At 39.6% G+C, this 19,784-nt stretch overlaps 1 protein-coding gene across 4 annotated transcripts; it reads left to right on the top strand.

Moving 5' to 3' along the window:
* The first annotated feature begins 982 nt into the window (after nt 1-982).
* LOC138630288 (troponin I, fast skeletal muscle-like) lies at nt 983-7,070 on the top strand. 4 transcript variants are annotated; one of them, XM_069714531.1, is made up of 7 exons: nt 983-1,029; nt 3,291-3,322; nt 3,547-3,583; nt 4,314-4,442; nt 5,387-5,476; nt 5,558-5,731; nt 6,684-7,070. In XM_069714531.1, exons 2-7 carry the CDS (start codon nt 3,315-3,317, stop codon nt 6,759-6,761), a joined length of 516 nt encoding a protein of 171 aa, XP_069570632.1. In that variant the 5' UTR covers nt 983-1,029; nt 3,291-3,314; the 3' UTR covers nt 6,762-7,070. The 4 variants fall into 4 exon arrangements, with proteins under 4 accessions (XP_069570632.1, XP_069570631.1, XP_069570630.1 ...); XM_069714530.1 differs by having other exon boundaries at nt 3,288-3,322; XM_069714529.1 differs by lacking the exon at nt 983-1,029 and adding an exon at nt 1,786-1,999.
* The last annotated feature ends 12,714 nt before the right edge of the window (nt 7,071-19,784 follow it).

Genomic DNA, 19,784 nt, shown 5'->3' with positions numbered 1-19,784 from the left:
GTGTTTTTGTCTCTGAACAGGGTGTGAAGATCACAAAAAGCCAAGATGTCTGAGTAAGTACACAACTTCCTCTTCCTCTTCTTCTTGGAGATGCAAATAAGAACCAGACTTTCTAACAAGACAGGAGCTATTTCAGACTTTTTATTTTACTGGTCTATAAATTCCAAAAACAAGATTTAAACTCCATCAGTATTTAATTCATCTTTAAAAGTACCGAGTTCTTCAACCTCTGACCGGCCAGATTCACAACCTCCGTGTGTCTTCCTCCAGATCGAGGACCTGAAGCTGAAGGTGGTGGAGCTGGCCGGAGTGAAGAAACCCGCCTTGAAGAAGGTGCGTATGTCCGCTGACTCCATGCTGGCCGCTCTGCTGGGCTCCAAACACAAGGTGACCATGGACCTGAGGTCCAACCTGAAGCAGGTCAAGAAGGAGGCCAGAGAGGAGGTGAGCAACGAGCGTCGCACTTCAATGGAAACAGAAGACGGTCAAACCGTTGCTGCGTTCAGGTGTTACTGTCGGACAGTTTTTGACATTGTGAGCTGAGGTGGAGATTTAAAGGTACAAACAGTACGGTGACTAAACCTACGAACATTCGTTGGACTCCTGAGATCACATCTCTTTCGATCCACCTTTTCCAGCCTGCCGTTATCGTCACCTCACCTCACAAATTTATCTGATGGTTTAAAAACAAAATCTGACTCTTATGATCTGATTGGCAATAAAAAACTACTTTTCCATAAATTACAAATACAAAATATATTTAATTGAAATGAATGAATTCCAACGTTGAGGGAAGAAAATGGGTGAAAACACATCCGTGTAACTTTATTTTGAAGGGATCAGGGTTGAGAAGTGTTCAGTGTTACTGAGTGTTCGTCCTTCCTTCCAGTCAACGGAGGCCGTCGGCGGCTGGCGTAAGAACATCGAGGACAAAGCTGACAGGAAGAAGATGTTCGAGACTAACTAAAACCTTCCGGGACGAACGAGGACGACCGAGGACGACCGCGGGGGGAGACGTCTCCGTCCGAGGTCTGAGTGACTGAATGTGTCTCCGTGTCCCACGTGGACACGCAGGGACGAGAGTTCAGGCGCTTCTCATTTGGCTTTTTTTAGCCCCCCCCCTCCTCACCCCTCACCCCTCCTCACCCCTCACCCCTCCTCCCCCCGCCCACCAAGAGACTGAACTAAAACAAAGTAATATTATCTTGTCTACAGTTTAAACGTCTGGCGGGGAAACGTCACTTCAAAATGTACAAAATGTACAGTTTTCATGCAATCAGTAGCAATACATGTTTTCAAATAACAATGAGTTTGCTACTTTGTAAAACTTTTTATTTCATTCTTCAACTAAATGCTGCAGAGATCAGCTTAAGATGAAACAACTGAAAATAACATCAGAAGGATTTGCTTCAGAAGATGTTTCATTTTCTAAGTCAAGACAAAGAATTAAAATACCAGGAGTAAAAAATAAAATCGGATTCTTATCTTATTACACTGTTAATCAATGCAGGGAAAACTCATGATAAGAAGAACTTTATTTAAACTCAACTGATTTTGTTTGAAGATTTTAATTTGACGTGATGGTTGATTTTGTGGTGAAATTTACGACATTGCAAGAAAAGAAAACAATCAGAGCTACCTGAGATTGAAGATCAGATTTCAAAGCACTTCTTTTTTTTTTTCTTTCAGAGAAGCCAGAAGACAGAGAAGCGTCCAGTTTCTAATCTTTAACGTCCAGTTTATTAGACACACAGTGAAGCGCTCAGCTGGTCTCACAAGGAGGGCAGTTTGCAGAGCAGGGCTGGGCCGGGTGTATTTCAGGAGCTCGCAGGCCCATTGGTCTGACCGGCAAGCCATTTCCATAAAGAGGATCTGGGTATTTTGCTGAGGCATCGTAATCCACCATATATACCTATTTCATTTTTCACTGTCTGTGGCTTTGGCAGTGTCCTTTTCTTCCACCGAGTGTGTCTTGTCCTCCTCTTCTTCTTCTCAATAGGTGAGAAATCTTCCTCATTTGACTTTTCAGTTTTTCTGTCTGCAGCCTCTTTGAGCCTCTCTGAGCAGCATTTATCTATTTTACCAGACAAAGAAGAAAGAAAGTGAGTGCAGCCACATCTCAACCAGACTCTGTTTCTAAAATGCACATTTTAAAAAGGGGATTATATCGCCTGCGTCTCCACCTTTGGCCCATCACGACATCCCGACCACACTTTCTACATGTTTGTTGGTGACATTTGACCTTTTCCTGACAGACTTAATATGTATGAGACCTGTTCAGCTGCACTGTATTGTGTTTTAAAACCTGTTTGTGGCTCACTGTTAGAAAGTGATTGTAACCCAGAACTGGAGGAAAAGTCTTGAATCTATTGTGCTGACATGCCCGTTGGTGGTTTTCTTCAAAATGTTCTCTGTGAAGCGACAATATGAGACAGTTTGAAGGTCTGGAGGGACAGAAATGACAAATCTGCTTTTGTACCTCATAGTTAAAGTGGATGTGAGAATGTTAACATGTAAAGCTTCTTTAATTAAAGAATTTTACACTCCATCATCTCAATAATTGGCAGACTTAATGATGAGTGTTTATGTAAATGTTTCATTAATCTGGACTTTAGATGATGATATTTCTCAAGGATTTTCATAACATTTATTTGTCTCAATGTCTGCAGGATCGAGAGATTTGATAAACGGCTGGTTGAAGTATTTTCTTGGCTGTTACTTCTTTTGATTAAGACAAAAAAACAAAAACAAAAATTGAAATTTGTAATTCAAAAACTAAAAGCTATACGCTGCTACATTTGATTGTCAAGTCGCGGTAAAAAAAAAAAAAAAAAAGAAAGAAAATCTTTCTAAAACAAAAATTAACTGGACAAAAAACAATTATATTTTTGTGTTTCTTCATATGTTAATAATAAAATAAAACTTCATTGATATTAAGACTTCATGCCAGCGTATTTGGACCTACTAGTTTACCATGTAAAGTAACTGGAAGTCGTCAGCGATGAATTTCAGTTGATGATATTTCAGTGTCGATTTTTTTAAATTAACCCGTCCCTCGAACTGCTCGTAAACCGCGGAGACGAGACACCTGATCCCGACCGTCCCGTTTTAGTTCAGTCAACGTCGCTGCTCGTCAGCTGTGGCCTTGGATCGCCTTACAGCTCAAATATTCCCCTCCATCCATCTCCATCAAAGGTGGACATTGCTGACCTCAGAGAAGCTCACAGACAACCTGATCAGGTGTCCAACAGACTCTCTTCAATGTGGTTTTAATTTGTGTCTTGAAGCAGGTTGTGAACCGCAAAAACGCCAAGATGTCTGAGTAAGTCTGAACACCATCCTGTCTGATCGATGCACACTTCACTATGAATATACATACATGTGTTTACAAGCATATAAATCTGCCTTATTCAAGATCATTTTTCATAATAATTAAACAAGCAGAGCTGCATTGGAAAGATGATCAATTAGATAAATATTTGCATCATTTTTAGGGTAAATATGACATTAATTTGTTGTTTACAACCCCCTCCCCACCGAAAACAGGAAGAAGATGACTTCCAGCCGCAGGCATCACCTCAAGGTAGACAAACAACATCAAAACTGATTTCTCTTTTAATGCATACTATTTAAGGCATTAATACACAAAGTCCTGGATGAAAATTCTCAGACTTTAAAAGCTAAAAGAAAATATACTTTTTTCACATCAGACATTTTGACTTGAGGAAAGCACATGCATCTTTTTTTTTACCTTTTTATTTTCATGTCTTTCAATTATATTTATGTAGCAATATTATTTCTGAACGTAAACTTTGTTTTCTATAATCTTTTTAAAATCTTGTTTTCAAATTTGTGCAAGAAAAATAATCAGATTCATTCATTCATTAATGATGGTTTGGTTTCATGAAGTGTCCCAATGAGCCAAGAAGCCAAAGCAGGACCTCCCCTAACTTGAATGCAGCCATCATCATGACACTGGTGCTTCTCCAGCGATGAAAAGTCAAAATCTCTGCCAAGAAAAAGATCTATAAAGTTGAAATTTTTGTCAAAAAAAAATAAATCCTGCACACAACCTCTCTAAAAGTGTGTTTTAGTGTGACTTCCCTTTTCTGTCTGCAGCTTTCAAAACAGCTCTTTGCTTGATAATGAGGATGTAAATCAGATACATTGTTGTCCTGGTCAAACAAAGACTTCGGATTGATAGTTATATAGTGAAGCTGTTTATAGGACGTCTGAGTTCAGAGCATCAAACCTGAGCTGTTCAATAAAAGGTGGGTTTGCTAACGAGAGCTTTTTCCATGTTTGTGCTGCAGAGTTTGATCCTGCAGATCGCCATGACCTGGATCGAGGATGAGAAAAAGGAGTTGATCGCAGCCAAGGCGGCCTACATGGCTGAGAACTGTCCTGCTCCAAGCTTGGGTGGAGACCAGGCTGCCCTGATGGTGAGACGGGCGGCAAGACTGAGACAAATATACATGATTTCTAAGAAGTTCAGGAAACATTCCTGAAAGAATAAGACTGAGGGCTTGTTTTTACAGACGACATTTTGGAAAACCATTTAATAATGGATATAAACCAATGTGCTACAAAACAAAACACTGATTAGTTGGCTTTAGTTAATGCTGAGGCAACAATTCATGGTCATTTTCAAACTTGAATAATGTGCCAATTACTTTGTTGATTAACTGATTTATTATTCGGTGCGTCTAAATCAAAATAAGGTTAAAACATTTACTAAATCACAATCCCCTAAAGCCCAAAAAGATGTTATCAAATGTCTATTTTTATCCACCACTCATTAAAATTCAACATACTATCATCATAACACATAACAATAACATTTCCACATCATTGTGCGTCCTGTACAAAGGAGATCCAGGTTGTGTTTAGCCTTTAGCTTAGCACAACCGGTAGCAAGTGGAAACCGCTGAGCTCCATTAGGAGTAAAAAGATTTCTCCAAAGCTGTTTGACGTGACATGAGAATAGAATCTAAACACAAGACATCGTGTTTTCAGAGGCTTTTAGGATTTATTGTCAACAGTCATACATTGAATTCAAACTTTAGCCCTAAATATAAAACTTTACACAGATTTCCTGAGATATTTTGACAAGCTTGTGTTTCCGTAGTTAGTTTCAATTCTACAATGTATTTTCTCAACATTTGTTTTTTTTGGATTGAAAAGAAATTCTCCCCGTGTGGACGAGTATCTTAGAGTTACGAAGTTATGAAACTCTACATTTAACTCTGAAATTACACTATATGATCTTAACATCCAATGAAAAATGAACTTCCATGAGAGTAAAAACGTCAGTAAACACGTCGCAACTCGTGAACTGGAAGCTGATAGAAAACGTCACTAAGTTCTGGTGTTTGTGTGTCAACAGGAACTCTGCAAGAAGCTCCACGCCACCATCGACAAGCTGGATGAGGAGCGGTACGACGCCGAGGCCAAAGTGCAGAAGGCCGACAAAGAGGTAAACTTTCCTCCGAGTTCAGGAAGAATCACAACGGCAGAATCAGAGGAGTGTGAACTCAAACACTTTCCCTCTTGACAGATTGAAGACCTGAATATCAAAGTGGTGGACCTGAGAGGAGTGAAGAAACCCGCCCTGAAGAAGGTGCGTATGTCCGCTGACTCCATGCTGGCCGCTCTGCTGGGCTCCAAACACAAGGTGACCATGGACCTGAGGTCCAACCTGAAGCAGGTCAAGAAGGAGGCCAAAGAGGAGGTGAGCTCACCGTTTTATATCTTCATATTGTCAAGATTTCAGCAGACAGTTGGGGCTGATTGACTTCCATCGTTTCAGCACAGTCGTTAAAAGATGCTGAAAGCCATAAATGTCAGACATCCTGATGACGGATGCAACTCTCATCATCTTCTTTCAGAAAATTCATAAACTTCTGACCATGAGAAAAGTTATCAAATGTTTTTCCAGAGTGTCTGTCCATTTTGAAAATATCTTAAAAATCCTTACATTTGATTTTGAATATTTGAGCCCATAAAGTGTCTTATTAGGTCTTAAGTATTGTGAAGAATCCACGATCAATGAGAAACCATTTCAGCTTTAATGCTATAACTTCAACATTTTACACATTCGTTGCCATAAGAATGAAGAATTTGACGTAAACTGGACTTTAAAGCCATCAAAACTGGTCATGATGTTACAGATGTGTGAACTCTGTTGTCATGTAATTTATGACGCTGGGACAGAGTTAATTGAAATAAACATTTACATGAATTAGTTTAATTGGATACATTTAAATGAAGATACCGTCAATATTGGAACAAATCCATGTTAATATCATGAAATATATTCAGTTTTAATTTGTTTTTCTTTTGGGGTGATTTTTTTTTAACTTTTCTCAACTAACATAAACATCAAACCAAACTTCACACTGGCAGAAATAACATTTTGGATGACAACTTTATCCATTTATTTTGATCATCAATCAATTTAACCATACTTAATCAAAAATACAGGTATCTGCTAATAAAGTCCAACCATGCATGTTTTTTAACTGTAAAACTTTTGCAAGTTACAGAAAATCCAAATTGCATACATTTAGGTTTTATTTTGAAATAACTTCTTCCACCGACAGAAGATGTGTTTGTAACTTTATTTTGAAGAGATCAGGGCTGAAAAGTGTTCAGTGTTAACGAGTGTTCGTCTTTCCTCGCAGCCAACGGAGGCCGCCGGCGACTGGCGTAAGAACATTGAAGACAAGGCTGACAGGAAGAAGATGTTCGAGGCTTCCTAAATCCGTCGCTGCTGTTTGTCTTCCTGTTTACATGAACTCCACGTGTCTTGTGTGTTGGTTGAAGCAGGCTGTTGCTTTGTGTCACGGCCGGTTTGCATGTCGGAGAGGGGTCACTCATCTGGACGTTTAACGGGTCTGAGGGTTGGGTTTTTTTGCACTTTGTTTTAGTCGGGGTGAAGCGGTGGGAGTAAGGAGAGTTTCTGCAGGTTCACACACCAACATTAAGTCCTTAAGTCCACAGCGTTAGAGAAATATTCACACTATAGAACCAAGTTAAATAAACGCAATAAAGTCAAATGCGGAAGAAAACCCCCCCCGTTATTTTGTCTTTTTTTTTCCACATCTCACCTGATTTATATTTACAGAACCAGAATTACAGGAAACACTGTAGTCTTTAAATCCAAGTACAGATTTTTGATAACATTGTTGTCTTTTATTTCCAATAAGATAAACTAAATCCTGTTTCAAAGCTTTTAACGTGCTTCCAAGAAGAAACTCTTTATTTCATTCATTCATTCATTCCTGCTTGCTTATCTGAACTTAATCAAATTTAAAAAAAATCAGTGGTAACTACTGCTCTGCAAATGTAGTACTGTTTACCAAGAACGACTGTAATCTGAGATGTTTAGGAATATTTGGTAGTTTGAAATATGCATGTCAATGTTCGGAGAAATACATTTTTCTAAAAAAGTTAGTGCATAATCTTACAGAAATAGTTACCGAGATAATCAGGTATTTATAATCAGTGCAGGTGTGCACAGATGTGAAAATGTCTTTACATCCCTCATTAGTGATGTGAAATTAGAGGAGCCTGAAAGTTAAAGGTTCTGTCTCCAATTCTACTTTTATAAACTCAGGGAACTAAACCTGCAGTCAGAGAGGTGTTATTATTGGAAAACAGTGAGGATATTCTGTTCATATCATAAGAAGCAACATATTCAAGACTTCTAAATAAAAATACAGGAGTGTCACTTTTACTTTCTTTAAAAAGCTTCATACAACCCAAACAATCCTTTTCACATCATGAGGATGTTTTAATCAAAGACCTTTAGATTTAAAACGTTTGTCCTGATGGTGCTGCTAAACAAACGTTCAGGGAGAAACCGAACCCACGTCTGAAGGCTCAAACGGTGACGTGAAGCTAAATTAACTCAAAGAATGACTTTCTTCATATTCCCCAAATTAAATTGAAGATTATTTTTTCAGACCTTTTCAATATCAAATATAAATGTTACCTTTTAAATGTTTAGTTTGTGACTGAAAACCAGCAGTGATACTGTACATGGATTTATACTCATTTATATCTGGTTTTTGTCAGCATGCCTGTAATTAACAACACTTTAGTAATAAACAGTTGCAAACTGTTCCCCGAATGAAATAAATAGTGACATTAGACTCAGGAAAGGAAGAGGAGAAGTTTATTAGAGTCACTAGCCTGAGAAATGGCCCATTCAGATTAAACCCATAGCAATACTTCCCAGAGTTGAAGGAGCAGAAACAACATCAGCTGTTGGGAGGAGACGGTGTCAATCAGACCTTCATGGTCGAACTGCTGCAGAGGAACCATGACTGAACCTCCAGGCTCCTTCAGGGCTGTTCGGGGAGGTCGGGTCAGCAAAAGCAGCCATCCATCACCGTCCTTCTCGGTCAATCACCTGACCTGAACCCGAGTCAGAGGGTTCGGGATGAGGAGGAAAAGGCTCGGCACATGTGGGAAGTCCTTTAACACCACGACATGAATTTATGGGCATTTACTGTACGAGTCATTATCATCAGTACTTCCTGACTGTAGGCAACAATTATTCAGTTAACATGACCTGGACTCAGATAAGGGACATTTAATGGATGAAGGGATTTTGTTTTAATTGATATCAGTTTCTAAAAAGTGTACCGTCACATTTTATATATTCAATGGGAAAATTACATAATAATTAGAAATAACCCAGGACTTTTGTAAATCTCAATTTGCTTTGTAATGGAACTAAATTCAAAGCTTGTAAGAAAGTAGAAGTGTAAAGATGGTGTTCAGTGATCTAAAGTCTCAATGAGCTTTAGGTTTTTAACTCACTTCTGGTGTTAAATACGTCCCACCTTCCACACACACACACACACACACACACACACACACACACACACACACACACACACACACACACACACACACACACACACACACACACACACACACACACACACACACACACACACACACACACACACACACACACAGATGCCCTCACACTCCTTGTACGGTGCTCTGAGCCCTGGGGGCCTCCAGGCTCCGGGGCCTCTAGGGTTTCAACAGCAGCTAACTTTATCCTCGTAGCCTGCGGGGGGCGGGGGGAGGGGGTGTGAAGGAGATGCCTCAGAGTTATGTTTGGGTCATGTGACTTCACCAGGACTCCCTTTAAAAAAAAACAACCTGCTGTGCTTTCCCCCCCCGGTCGCCACTCTGCTGGACTCGTCTCTAAGTTTAGTTAAAACAACAGGATTTTCTGATGACACCTGTCTGAGGTTATGAAATAATAATTTTAAAATGACTTCACACTGTTATGGAATCAAAAGGCAGAAAAGAGATGGAGAGAAAAAAACAGCTTTTAAAAAAGTGAAATCATGCATCGGTGTGTCTCAGCGGTGTGTTGCGTCCTGGTTTTGTCCGTCCCACATCTCTGTCTCCCTCTTCACTCATATTCCCACAATTATATGAAGCCTTGGATTGATTGCAATTCTCCATCCGTCCACCAGGTGCCCTCAAACTTCCCTCGCTGCCCCTCCGACAGCATCATCAACCTATCTGCTCATACCAGCACATTTCTACCTGTTCCCTGTTACACTGTTGCTGTGATCCAGATGTTGTTCTTGTGTTCCAGATGTTGTACTCGTGTTCCAGATGTTGTACTTGTACTCCAGATGTTGTACTTGTGTTCCAGATGTTGTACTTGTGTTCCAGATGTTGTACTCGTGTTCCAGATGTTGTACTTGTATTCCAGATGTTGTACTTGTGTTCCAGATGTTGTACTAGTGTTCCAGATGTTGTACTTGTGTTCCAGATGTTGTACTTGTGTTCCAGATGTTCTACTAGTGTTCCAGATGTTGTAGTTGTTTTCCAGATGTTGTAGATGTTGTACTTGTGTTCCAGATGTTGTACTCCAGATGTTGTACTTGTACTCCAGATGTTGTACTTGTGTTCCAGATGTTGTACTAGTGTTCCAGATGTTGTACTTGTGTTCCAGATGTTGTACTTGTGTTCCAGATGTTCTACTAGTGTTCCATATGTTGTACTTGTGTTCCAGATGTTTTACTAGTGTTCCAGATGTTGTACTAGTGTTCCAGATGTTGTACTCGTGTTCCAGATGTTGTACTTGTGCTCCAGATGTTGTACTTGTGTTCCGTATGTTTTAGTAGTGTTCCAGATGTTGTACTTGTGTTCCAGATGTTGTACTTGTTTTCCAGATGTTGTACTAGTCTTCCAGTTGTTCTACTAGTGTTCCAGATGTTGTACTAGTGTTCCAGATGTTGTACTTGTGTTCCAGATGTTGTACTAGTGTTCCAGATGTTGTACTTGTGTTCCAGATGTTGTACTTGTGTTCCAGATGTTGTACTAGTGTTCCAGATGTTGTTCTTGTGTTCCAGATGTTCTACTTGTGTTCTAGATGTTGTACTTGTGTTCCAGATGTTGTACTTGTGTTCCAGATGTTGTACTTGTGTTCCAGATGTTGTACTTGTGTTCCAGATGTTGTTCTTGTGTTCCAGATGTTCTACTTGTGTTCTAGATGTTGTACTTGTGTTCCAGATGTTGTACTTGTGTTCCAGATGTTGTACTTGTGTTCCAGATGTTGTTCTTGTGTTCCAGATGTTCTACTTGTGTTCCAGATGTTGTACTTGTGTACTAACTCTCTCTACTCTGAGTCCATCAGTGTGTTCTCTCTGTCAGTACAGAACCATCAGAACACTACCAGTACCAGGATGAATCACTCAGAACGCTCCAAAGAAGAAGTGAGAAACACTTTTCACCCTAAACGGTCGCCATCTTGGCTCCGTAGAGGAAGGGGCGGGGCCATACAGGATTTTCAAATTAAAAGCGTGTGATGAAGCTGCAGCTGTTCCTGAACACAACATGTTTCTTGTCTGCTGCTGCTGGACAGAAGAATCAGTGTGTTTATTGAGTGTTAAACAGAGAACACAAAAACGCACTGATTTCTGGGTAAAATAATTCAAGCTGCAGATGTTTTGGAGGCTGATGTGGTCACATGATGAGGTCATTTCCTGTCAGTGCAGAGCTGCAGTGTGTGATTTGAAACAACACTTTTAAAATTCCTGTACTACACAGTAAGAGTCCTGACATGTACCAGCAGTATTTGTTGGTGTACTGAGGGAAGTCTCCTCTCCGATCTCCTCCAACCCAGCAGGTGAAGGCAGATAGCCGCTCATCTTTAACTCTGGTTCTGTCGGACATTTCTTCGTGTTGAAGGGAGTATCGTCTCCATCGTCACTCATGTAAGAAGTGTTCAGAAGTTGGATTTCTCTCTAAAATGTTGTAATGTCGTTAACGTACTTTTTAAGTGCCTTGAAATGACCTTTGTTATGATTTGGTGCTTTATAAATTAAACTGAATTGGACTGAATTCCTTCCAGCACCTGCAACCGGTTCCTGACCACTCAGTCTGCCACCAGCACTGCTTGTTAATACGTATAAATGAAGGCTGAATTTACAAAACAATTGACAATATTTTTGTTCATCTTGCCAGTTAAACTCTGATGATCTCGAATGTACTAAATGTACTAAGCCCCATCTTTGCTGCGCTGCAGGATGCCCTACATTTGTATTACTTGAACAAGTGAATGTTTGAACCTCTGTGGATATAACGGAGAAATCATCAAATATCAAGCTCATGTTTTATGTTTGTAAACTTTCAGCTAAATTATTGTGACACAAAGCCGGAGAACAACAAAGGCAAATGTTTATTTTAACAAATGCATTTGGGTTCACAAGCATCACTTCAATAAGCTCTGCTGAGTCGTGAACAACAACCTCTCGTCTCTGTCTTTTCTATGACTTCTCCTCGGGTGAGAACTGCGCTTCTGCTGATCTTCATGTGAACCTAAAACACCTTCAGACGGGGGAGAGACTCTCTGGGACAGTCTGGGATTATTTACAATGAGTAGGTCACCGTACCCGGTAGATCAGCACAGCCAGGTGGTGAAGAAGAGAGATTATTGTCAGTACAGAGTTCCTTTGTCTAAGGCGACTTTTCACACATAGAAAACGGTCAATACATTGAAGAGAGGGATTTTTCTCCATCACAAACAGTGAATGAAAAACAAGACTCTGAGAACCGGCTGCTCTCTCATGGCTCCTATATGGACATGCAATCACAAGTACACACCCCAACAAAGATCCACACATGCTACCACACATTGTTCCAGCAGCGCCATTTCTGGATCATGTTTCTATCTGGTTTCTTCTTTGGAGAGTTTTAACCTGAATTTGTGGACGCAGCGATGAACTGTGTTCACAGACGATGGTTTTCACAAGTGTTCCTGAGCCCATGCAGTGATTTCCCCACCAGAATTATGTTATGTTCTGTGAATGGAGGGAGGGAGTTCCCCTTTTTTCGTATTTCCATACAGGAGGAATCTTAAAACCTTCCGAGTTCCTACAACTACGTTTTGTGGTATTTTAACTCTGACCACTGCAGGCTGCTGATGTCAGCAAGAGCACCGCTGTTCAAATGACAAATATCCCTCCTTTTCTTCAGACAGACTCCTTAGTTGGCTCTTAAAGTTCAAACTCCCACAGTACTGGAGTCCAGACGTGGTGTTCTCTTCAATGACAAAGAACCTTTGTGTTCTGGTATCAAATCTCCAATCAGCATCAGAACATGTTCATCTTCAATAATGTCAGCAGCTGATATTGAGCGAAAAAGCATTGTGTTGTTTCACAATCCTTTATTTGTACTTGAGAAACACACATTATTTAGCAGTCTGTGTTTTTTGTGTGTTAATTTCCGAGGAGCAGATTTAGAGCACCAACAGAAGGTTTACGCCGATGATGGATCTCTGAAGGGTCAAAGGTGAGAGTTCAGGGAGGGATCCTATTTGACATGGCTTTCTGAAAACTCAGACCGATTAGTTTTAGTTGCTCATAGATGAGGTTTTGTTCTGGTTTATATGAAACCAATCTGAATAATGACAATACATGTTTTGCACCATATTCTTGTGTTTTCAGGGCAGAGAATACTATAATACTGATAAATGGAGATGGTGAGGTGACTTTTGTTGCTCAGAGCTCAAACAGCTCAGATGTGCTGATGTGGCGGTTCATGGTAACTAGTGACAGTAGGTGGCGTGTTAAATCTGTTTATTCTGCTCTGAACAGCAGCTCAGCAGACTGAAGGCTCAACAGTTTACAGATCTGCTCAGGTTCTTATTCGTGGTCTAAATGTAGACAGACTTATTTGTGTCTCAGACTTGATAACGGTGCCTTTCTTTAGTGTGTTTATCATCGTGTTTTCCCTTCAATCTTTTCAAGTGATTTTTGTTTGTGTTATACTTTCTCCAAGTACAACGTTGTGGTACAAGTACTTTGAACACACACACACACACACACACACACACACACACACACACACTTGAAAGTGATACATAAAACATTACTGCATCTTCTAGTCTCTGCAAACATTTTATATGAACACATTAATTAGGCCTCATTAATTCTCTCAAAACAGCCCAAATTGTTGGGCGTCAAGAAGTCTGCACCACATGAACATCATTTCTGTAGATTTATCAGCAGCACATTCATGCTGTAATTCTCCTACTGTGGAAGACTGAAGTGCACTGAACTTACTGTCATGTTTGTGAAGCCACTTTTGCTTTAACATAAACTATAGGTGAACATAAGAACAAGGATTTGTCTTCTTGTCTCACAGTAATTGATTGCAGCCGGTGTGACTTGTTAATGTCCCGCTGAGGTCACTGATGTCTCATGACAACATGGAGGTATTAATAGAGCCTGATATGATGCCACCACTCAGCCTTGCTGCCATCTTGTCCCAGTGGTCACTGGCAGTGTTACAAAATAAAAATAAATCTCCTGCAGGATTTTTTTCCCCAATAGACCAGTGAAGTGTGTAATCCTCAATCAGTGATTATTTTAAAGGTGTTATCTTCAAAATACGATCAAAAGCTTAAAATACATAAAGCATCTATTCTCTCATGTTTCTTTTATGTCTTTAAGTCCTGAAAATAATGGGAGATTGAAACAGGCACATTGTGTTTTATTTCTCATATTCAGTAAAGAAATATTGGTAGATTTAAGTGCCTAAAGAAATATTGAAAATGTATTTGCATAAGGTTTGAAATAAAAAGGATGTTTGGTAAATCCTTATTCATATAGAAACCAACTGTCTGTCTTCGCTGTGTCTTTTTTCACTCGTATGCAGTAAAGATGTTTTTGCATTGAACTCCACCAGCCTGCGAGTTTTTTTTCTGTCGTCTCATTTTGGTCTGAATTTGATAGAAAACTTTGCCACAAACTCGATAACATTTACAACTGAAGAGTCTGGACACATTTGATACAGATTAAGTTTGTCTGAAAACAAAACATCTCCAACTGCAAAGACAGTTTATTTATTTATCTCTTTATATTTGTCATATCTGATTCATATTTTGACACCTTTTCCAGCATCTAGAGCTTCATCACTGATATGCTCTGGTCGCTGCGCTGGTCGATGTGGGTCGGACTGACTCGTGTGTTCCATCAATGAGTCCAGTTCTCCTTCATAAATTCATGCATGAAAATCACAGAAAACAAAACCTGCCGACCCAAACCTGTGTTGAATATGTGGACCTCCACATGTGGGAGAGGCCCGATGAAAACATCATTATTAAAATAAAAAATGTGATAATTGTTTCAACATATTTCAGTGGAAATTGGATGGAATAAAGAACATTAAACCACAGAACAGGAGATTATTTTACTTTTTATTTCTCACATTATTTTTTCCACTTTTCTGAATTCCCTCTTCACAAATCCAGGTCAAATTATTTCCTGCAGTCCTGCATGGTTAAAACTACAACAGTCATTTTCCATCTCCTGCACTCTGATGAATGAGACATATCACTTCTGTCATCATATCGTCTTCCTCCGGGCCTCGTGACTGTAAACCGACCCGATCCTAATGAGTGACCCAGGCTGTTTTTACGTCTAGCGTGCCAGAGGTCATCGTAAAGTTCAAGGAGCGCCGTTACATACAGTGGATGCTCAAGAGCTCATTAACTTTCCCCTGTTTTTGCCCTGTATGCCATATGGTTTCACTTTCAGCAAAGCGGCGCTCTCAGATGGAGAAGGAGTGTTTCTATAAGGCCCGAGTCAGTCATTCAGCTTTTCTGTCATCTCTGGATGGATGGAGATTTATTTCTTTTTTTGAACTTTCACCAGGCGCTCTGCAGCCTACACTCCTGTGCACACAGAGCACGTTTGGTTATCCGGCGGGCTCTTGAACGCAGCCCAGGTTTCTGTCCAGCTGGTTCTTGTGGGATGTGAATCAGGCAGAAGAGCAGACAGGAAAACGTTTGTTTGATTTCAAACCGCCGTGCTGCTTTTCAGCTGGAGATACCTGAGACATTTCTAAAACTGAAACATATATGAATGACATGGCTCCATCAAGAATGAGGTAGGTTGTTAAAGGCTGATCCAGTTTCCTGCACAATAAATTGGGTCCTGAATCTGTAATGACGCCTTTAATCCAACTCCTCACCTGCTGAGTGGCTGCAGACCAAAGAGAAGCCTGAACCTTGTGGTCCGGCTGTTTGAAGCTTACAAAGACGTGTTGGTGTGTTTTTTAAAGGGATTTTGTGATGCAGGTGGATGATTTCAAACATAATGTGACACATGTTGAGCTGTTATTTCATTATTAATACACCAGAAGCGTGCTTCACATAATGGCGGGACTTGTGAATTCAGCCTGTTATTTTGCTGAGGAGTTGGAGGTGTGCACATGTTGCCTGAAGCTCTTCATCGAACAGCTCTCTGCAGCTCCTCACTCTTAAATTACTATTTTCCACCAAATAAAATTGAAAATGACTTCCAGCGCCCCCTTATGGTTGAAACGTCAAATCTTTTCCGAAAATAATTTTCGGGGATCACTTTCTTCCATTAAATTCTCCCTACAGTTTAGGCTCCACAACTGCTTGTTTGGACAGCATAATAATAATAATAATAATAATAATAATAATAATAATAATAATAATAATAATCAAATCCATTAGGGTTCCACCACCGTTGGTGTTTGGATTCATTTTTAATGAATGAGTTCACTGTGTTGAATGCTTTTAATGCTCAACAGCAGCAGTAGGAAGTGATGTTAGCATTAGCAGTGATTAATCCAGATGTGCTAATTGAGTGAACAATAAACAGTAACTCTGATATTAATAAAATCAAATCCGAAACAGAAATACTGGATTACATGCAGCATAATTTTCCTGCAAAGCAGCACTGTTGAACTCTGCAATAACATTAACAAATAAATATATATAAAGAGATAATTACTGAAAATATGCCACCTTAAATAGTTAAAAACAACAGCAGCTTTTTTAAAGACACGTTATATATTTGCTTATTTTCTGATATTTGTTAAATTAGTTGTACACGTCCTGGTTGGTGGGTGAAGGCAGAGCCACATCTCCCAGCTGAAGAGATATTACACCGAGCTAAAAGGACTGGATTTACATTTAAATCCAGATATGAGATATGATCATCTAGCTGATTTAATCATACTGAATATATTTCTTTAGATGTTGTGTGTGTGTTACCTCTGTTGTCTTCCTGGTTGACATCACTCAACAGGAATGCATCGCTGCTGCTCTGCTGCTTTAATGAGGCTGCATTCCTCCACCTGAACGTGGGCTCTCCGCTGCATTACTCCGACAGTGAACTCAACACGTCTCCAACATGCTGTAAAGCTCCTGGTGGTTCCCGTAAAATAACAACGCTGCCATAAAAGCCATCCTGACTGAAGCTGATGAAGCCGGAGGAGCCTCAGAGTTTGAACTGAGCGTTTTCAGATTTCTGCGTCGGTGTAAATGTTTCTGAAATGTGATCATCGACTCCAACAGACATGATTGTTGTGTTGGTGTAGGAAAAGTCTACAGGTCGTCATATGGAAATGAAACTCTCAAGAACAGGGAAACAAATGACATTTGTAAAATGAACTAAAGGACAGAGTTTAAAAGTGTGAAATAAAATATTCATTTATTCACATTTCTTGAGATACGTCAGATTTTATAATTGCACCAAAATAGGAAATATTCAGGCTGATTGGATTCATTATCAAACCTGATCTGGATGTTAATATGGTTAATTTGAGCCTATTTCAATAGAAATGACGATGTGCATCAGTGATGTCATCGTTGGTTTGTGAACGTTATGAATCCTCCAGTTCAGATTCTGTCCGTGACCATCTTTGTTAGTTTGGAGCAGGAAGTGACCATATTTGGACACGCTGGGGGAGGAGCCAGCGGTGGATCTGACCGATCTGATCGGAAACCTGACGATACTACGTCCCGCCCACCGATAGCTGTAACCTGACTGCACCACAGGCCTGTCAATCAAACAGACACGCCCCCAAAAACAGGTCTTCTTGAATCTTCTTTTCTAATGAATGAGGGATTATTTTCAGATGGACCTCCAGAAAACTAATAAGAAGGAGTGACTTTAGCTAACAACACAGAGATAACTGATGGACACATTTTATTCACTTTGGATTTGATGAGAGAAGTTGAATGGGAGTCTATGGAGCCGGAGGCTTTTTGGAGCCGACCTCTAGTGGCACTCGCTGGTATTGCAGCTGAAGACACTTCTGGATCAGAACCATTTTACAGACCCAGAAGCTACGAACTCTTTTATAAAGAGTCTGTGGGTGAAACTGTCTCCGGCTGAACACTCACAATCCTATCCTTGAGAGCGATCAGCTCCTCCTCCTTTTTTACTGCTATTTTATTGCTTTTCTATTCTTTTATTATTATCTTATTGCTTCCTGTATGCTGCTGTAGGGAAAAAAAAAAATCTCCCCTCGGGGATTAATAAAGTAACTACCTAACCTAACCTAACCTAACCTAACATACAGCCTGCTGGATATTCAGGGCAAACTGGATTTACAATTGGAGAAAGCAAAAGGACAGTTTATAGAGACATGTGTGCTGTTTTTTTAATTTACCACCACAAACTAAAGCGATTATGTTGTTAAGTTAAAACCCCTGTAAGAGTATGAAATACAGGTTTATGTGCTTGTGGTTGCTGTGTTACCCTCAAGCAAACAGTTCACGGTTCACAGGTGGCTTCATCCGAGAGGACTTTACCTCCGGCATCGTCAGCCTCAGATCTTCTTCGGATTATCTCCCCTCTTGTCACCTTCCCTCACGCTTGTTTCCACATTTTAATCATCTGAAGAATCTGAAATCCGAAGCCTCCATAGATTTTCACAGCTTCACAACGAGGCAGCGTAGCAGCTTGATGTGTCACTCCAAAGAAGATTTATGAACTCAGAAAGTGTGTACAATACAAACGCTACTGAGGCTAACTGTTTAAATAAATTAACAAATGCTCATTCTCCTTTAAAATCATTATCACCTTCCCCATTAGCATTAACAGGCAGTATTAATTACTAATTAATGTATACGCTTGTAAAATTCACATTTCAAAGGCTCATTATGACAGTTTTGTATTTCTCCGTAATGTAGCTCAGTGTTAAAATGTTATTTATAATATTAAACTTAACGCTGGAACTCGAAGCATTTTCTGCACTCCCTCTTCTTTGACTAATTTAATTTAAACAGCATTTTATTTGACCTTATTATCAGTAATTTATCAAACTTCATTATTACACTACATTATTTAACTTAAAAATAACAATACTTCATTTTCTCATGATGGTCCTTTCTTTTCTTCATTGCACCAGGAGCCTTTATTTTACTTTATAGTAACAGTATTTGATTAACAGGTAGACGTATGATGGCGTTTGACCTACTCGCCTCTGAAGTGGACAGATGTTTCATTACAATTTCAGACTGAGGCCCTCAGTATATTATATAGATGTTTCCCATTACAAAACAAGAACAAAAATAGAAAAATCAACAAAAACATCTTTCTGGTCTTGATTTTATAATTTATTAAAATGTATAAATGCTCAACAAACACAGCTGTGAAAGCTGTTTCTGATACTGAATCCAGGAGGTTTGTCTGAAAGAGATATTTCACCTCTAAAAGGCTGACGGTGTCTCGATAGCTGGAAACACCAGATAACCTCCAGCGACGCGACACCGACTCTGTTCGCTTTGAGCTGAGAGTTGTTGGTCTGCTGATGGATGGATGTTTGTTCTCCTGCAGGGAAGCTGGAGGAGATAAAACACGACTGTGTATCTGTGAATGGCCTTTTACTGTCTGTCCCTGGAAGCACCGGGCTGTTAAATCCAAGGCAACAGTTATTTATAGTTTTGTTTTATTATCATACATATGAATGGATTAGCTGGTTGGTTATTTAGTCTAGAAAATGTTCAGGCTTTTTATAATAGTACAACAGGAAGGCATGCAGGAAAATAATCTTTAGAAAAAAAAAAAGGGGAACAAACTAATTTGAATAAATCTTTGTTATTATATCATAATGAGAAAAAAATACACAAAAACAGTAACAGTTTAGAATTTCCCATTACTTTAATCCTCTAAAAACTACGGCATTTCCTTGTAATATTATGCTGTATTTTTTAGTGTTGTTCTTTACTCAACTTGATCAAACAAGTCTGACTCCTTGATAATACTGACTTCTGAGATCGAGGTATTTTCAAGCCTTGAGATTCTATATGAGTAAAATAGAATTTATTTTGTTTGTGTCACGTCTATTTTTTGAGTTTTGAAAACACCGTCTGGATTGTCCATTTTAATCTGGGCGACCTTCTGACACAACGACATCATGTCTGAAACCAGCGCTTCGTTTGAAGCCTGTTTCAGTGGCTTCAGTCAGCTTCTCCT

This window comes from Brachyistius frenatus, unplaced genomic scaffold (assembly GCF_029030835.1).
Source record: "Brachyistius frenatus isolate BFR_SWC_R1_liver_20210118 unplaced genomic scaffold, ASM2903083v1 Contig_131, whole genome shotgun sequence".
NCBI classification, from domain to species: domain Eukaryota; kingdom Metazoa; phylum Chordata; class Actinopteri; family Embiotocidae; genus Brachyistius; species Brachyistius frenatus.
This window is presented reverse-complemented; position numbering and strand designations above follow the sequence as displayed.

Bases quoted from the DNA above. Each gene is read 5' to 3' on its own strand.
- LOC138630288 (XM_069714531.1), top strand. The intron at 4,443-5,386 runs GTGAGACGGGCG...GTGTGTCAACAG, and splicing joins GAGACCAGGCTGCCCTGATG to GAACTCTGCAAGAAGCTCCA. The intron at 5,477-5,557 runs GTAAACTTTCCT...CCCTCTTGACAG, and splicing joins TGCAGAAGGCCGACAAAGAG to ATTGAAGACCTGAATATCAA.